Genomic DNA, 3,483 nt, shown 5'->3' with positions numbered 1-3,483 from the left:
GGGTGGAGCTTGCGGGAGCCCGGGCGGCACACAGACACAGCCCCCCCGCAGCCAGCCCCGCTTCGGGCCAAGCAGAGGGCGCTGCCAGGAGCTTGCGGGGAGCCCGGGCGGCACACAGACACAGCCCCCCGCCCCGCCCCCCCCCCCCAGCCAGCCGCGCTTCGGGCCAAGCAGAGGGCGCTGCCGGGAAGGGGTGGGGGGGGAGCTGCAGGGTGGCTCTCATCAGGCCTTGTGGCTGCTGTTTCTTAAATTATCATTACAATAACTTCAAAAGAGATAAAGTTAATTAAGCAAAAACTTAAGGACCGTTAGCTGTCAGTGGAGGGGAGGCGAGCACTTCATTGCCTCCTGCAAGTCTGGGAAACATCAAGCTCAAAATTCACTTCATAAGGACGTTCCTCCTTGACCGGTGATCTTACGGGAAGACTCAGGCCTACAGGCCTGTCCTGGGATCAGGCTGAGTGTTCTGCGCAGGAGGGAAACTGAGGGCCGGGAGGTGGCAGCCGGGGCCGAGGGGGCGTCCCCAGGGCAGGCCTCTCACCAGCATCACCAGCTTGTTCATCAGACGGTCTATCTTGGTTCTCTTCTGATGGATCCTGCCACAGTTCTTCATGATCTTGGTGTCAAAGCCTGCAGGGTTTGCGTCTGCTCACCCCTCCGCCGGTCCCTCCGTTCGTCCCCCTCTTGCCCTCCAGCCGCCCCCACGTCCGTCCACCGGCGCACAACGCTCCCTTCTTCAGCCACACAAAGGGTGCTGGCTACCACAGACACGGCCATGCTTCAGAGCCCTGGGCCTGGCCATGTGACCTCCTGCTGAGGACTCTGGAGTGCCCCCCCTCCCCCGGCACAGACAGCTCAGGCCCGGGCCGCGGCCGTACCAGCATAGATGACCATCCCGTAGCAGGTGTCCGTGTTCCGGACCCTGCAGCCACGCAGAAGCATGTTGCCGCTGTCCAGGGGGTGCTTCCTGCCGTTCCACTCCAAGCACCCCACAAAGTGGTGCATCCGGCTGTTGGGCTCCTCACACACCACCTTGCCTGCAGGCAGCCAGGGGGTCAGGGGTCAGGGAGCCACGGGTTCGGATGGGCTGGGGTCACCCTCTGGCTCCAGCCACCTCCACAGGGCCTGCACTGCCCCACACTCGCCCCACTGGATTCACACCTCGGGGCAGCCTCCCCACCAAGCCCCGTGGCGCACGGATACGACCCTGGGACATCACTAGACATTTATCCCGGGGCTGGCGTCCCTGGTGCTTGTGAGCTCTGTGGGAGCGGGCGCCAGCCTCGTCTTGGTCACGCTGAGGCCCCAGAGCCCAGCCCAGCACCTGGCATACAGTAGGTGCTCAATAAACCTTTGAGGAGGGGAAGAAGGAAAGGACACCTACATCCAGCACCCAGAAACCACAGGGGACAAATGCAGGGCATTGCAGAGTGGTCTAGAAGGTGGTGGGAGAGGGCCTCTCTGCCACCGTCACACAGTAGGTATCTCCAGCCCCACTTCTGCTTGAGAAAATAAACTCAGGGTCAAAGGCTGGCCCAGGACAGGGTGAAAATGACAATGAGGTGTGGGGTGGGACTGTGGGAGGGAGAAAGCTGGGGGGGCCACAGGCCTGCTCCAGGACCGAGAGCCTGAGTTTGTCCTGAATGTAAAAATGGGAGCTGTCCACGGCAGGACTGGCGGGGGACAGAGGAGCCAAGGGGGAAGCCTGTGCCTCCTGCCCCCTCTCTGAACCCCGCCTCCTCCTCTGAAAGATGGGGCCATGCCTTGCAGGACCCCTGGGGCAGCTGAGGCAGGTCAAAGCCTAGGAGGAGGTGTCGGGACAGGTGTGGCTGCCCTCCACACAAGCGAGGCTTTTCCCTGGATATCATGACAGACACACGACTAGTGCAGGACAGAGATTCTGCTCCAGAACCCATTAGAGTCACGTGCCTTTGCAACAAGGTAGGAAAAAATAAACTATCCCCTTGCTGGGCCATGATGAACACTAACTGTATTCACAGCTGGGAAATGTCTTGTTTTCCAGGCAGAAAATAAGAAACAGCAGGAACTCCCTGTCCCGTGGGCCTTTCCCACCCGCACACAGGTCATTAACCCACGTCCACAGGCTGCCTGTTCGATTAAACAGCCAAACGTGTTTGACTTTCAGCAGCCATGTGTTATAAATGAGACGTAACACCCAATAGAATGCTGCTCCTCATACTGTAACAACAGTAGACGGCCCAGCCCTTATGTCGACTGAGGGGATGTGAAACAGGCCTGGGGCGAGCCCCTAGACACCCCATTACCATCCCCCAAACCCAGCAAGGTGGGGAACTTTTGCACCCATTGCACAGAGGAGCAGATGGAGGTCTCTGAGGGGCAAACGGGTCTGCTGCCTCTCACCTTGGAAGGAAGCCATGTTCCTTATACTGGTCAGCTCGAGGTGGGTGACCGGCGGGGCCTGCCTGAACTTCAAGTTGGTCTCCCTGGCGATGAGATGGGAGCAGGTGAAAGGTGGACAGTCTTGCTAAGCACCTACTGTGTGCCAGCTGCCAAACAGGAGGCTGAGCCCAGAGAGCAGGGCCTTGCCTGCCTTCTCGTGTTCAGAGCAGTGGCACGCGGTGCCACGAGGGCCTCCAGGAATGTTGGCGTGAAGGTAGGTCCCTTGCTCGGGTCTAATCTCACGGGCCCTGCTGGCTTGCAGGCACCCCGTAAATGTTCATGGGGTGAATGACCAGAATGTCCAAGTGGGTGTGCTGTGCCTGCTCATGGGCTGTTGGGGAAGGTCTTGCACCCAGAGCCCCAAACCCCTAGTGACGACGTCCTGCTCACCCATCGATGTCTGCAGTCTCCACGTAGCACAGACTGCTGGGCTCCGTGCTGGCCAGCAAGAGCAGGTCGGCCTGGGGTGGGGCGGGGGGATTGGGAGGAAACAGCATTGCTGGGGGGCAGGAGGACAAGCAGCAGGAAGCCGCCCTCCCCCTGGAGCCAGCCGCCAGCTCACAGGGACGATGTTGTCTCTGTGCAGACAGACCAGGTCTCCCACGCACAGGTTCTCCCATTTCTTCCACAGGAATCTGCGGGGGTGGGGCGGTGGCAGGTGTAAGGGGGGCCCCGCCTGCGCCCAGCCTTCACCACCCCCAGCTCAAAGAGCAGAGCCTCCCACTGGCAGGTCTTTGCTCCAGCTGCCCGGCTTCGGTCCTGCCAGAGGGCCAGCCTTCCCTGACCACCCCCCCCACCCCCCCCTCCACGGTTCCTTTCAGGCCTTTCCCCCCACCCCTTCAGACCCTCGGCCTCCACCCCCCCACCTCCCCGGCCTCCACCCCCCCACCTCCCCGCAGTGCTGGCGTTCCCCTCGCCCCGCCCCCACCGCCCCGGGGCCATGTGGCCTCACCTCTTCCCCACCAGGATCTGGCAGGGCCTGTTGTTGATGATCCTGTCGCTCCTGTGTCGCCCCTGGGCTGACAGGGGGTGGGTCAGGGGGGCGGCCCCACGCCCAGCCAG

The 3,483-nt window shown here is 61.8% G+C and overlaps 1 protein-coding gene across 1 annotated transcript in view; it reads right to left on the bottom strand.

The window, feature by feature from the left end:
- The window catches only part of ATP8B3 (ATPase phospholipid transporting 8B3), an 18,872-nt gene that overhangs the window by 11,299 nt on the left and 4,090 nt on the right, over positions 1-3,483 (bottom strand). Inside the window, exons 6-11 of the mRNA XM_040628303.1 lie at positions 3,374-3,435; positions 2,984-3,056; positions 2,812-2,882; positions 2,383-2,465; positions 879-1,037; positions 542-630 (exon numbers count right to left, since the gene is read on the bottom strand). Coding sequence (XP_040484237.1) covers positions 542-630; positions 879-1,037; positions 2,383-2,465; positions 2,812-2,882; positions 2,984-3,056; positions 3,374-3,435 — 537 coding nt within the window. The remainder of the gene's footprint in view (positions 1-541; positions 631-878; positions 1,038-2,382; positions 2,466-2,811; positions 2,883-2,983; positions 3,057-3,373; positions 3,436-3,483) is intronic.

This window comes from Ursus maritimus, unplaced genomic scaffold (assembly GCF_017311325.1).
Source record: "Ursus maritimus isolate PB19 unplaced genomic scaffold, ASM1731132v1 scaffold_14, whole genome shotgun sequence".
Classification (NCBI taxonomy): domain Eukaryota; kingdom Metazoa; phylum Chordata; class Mammalia; order Carnivora; family Ursidae; genus Ursus; species Ursus maritimus.
Note: the sequence above shows the minus strand (reverse complement) of the source record. Positions and strands in the feature narration are given on the sequence as shown.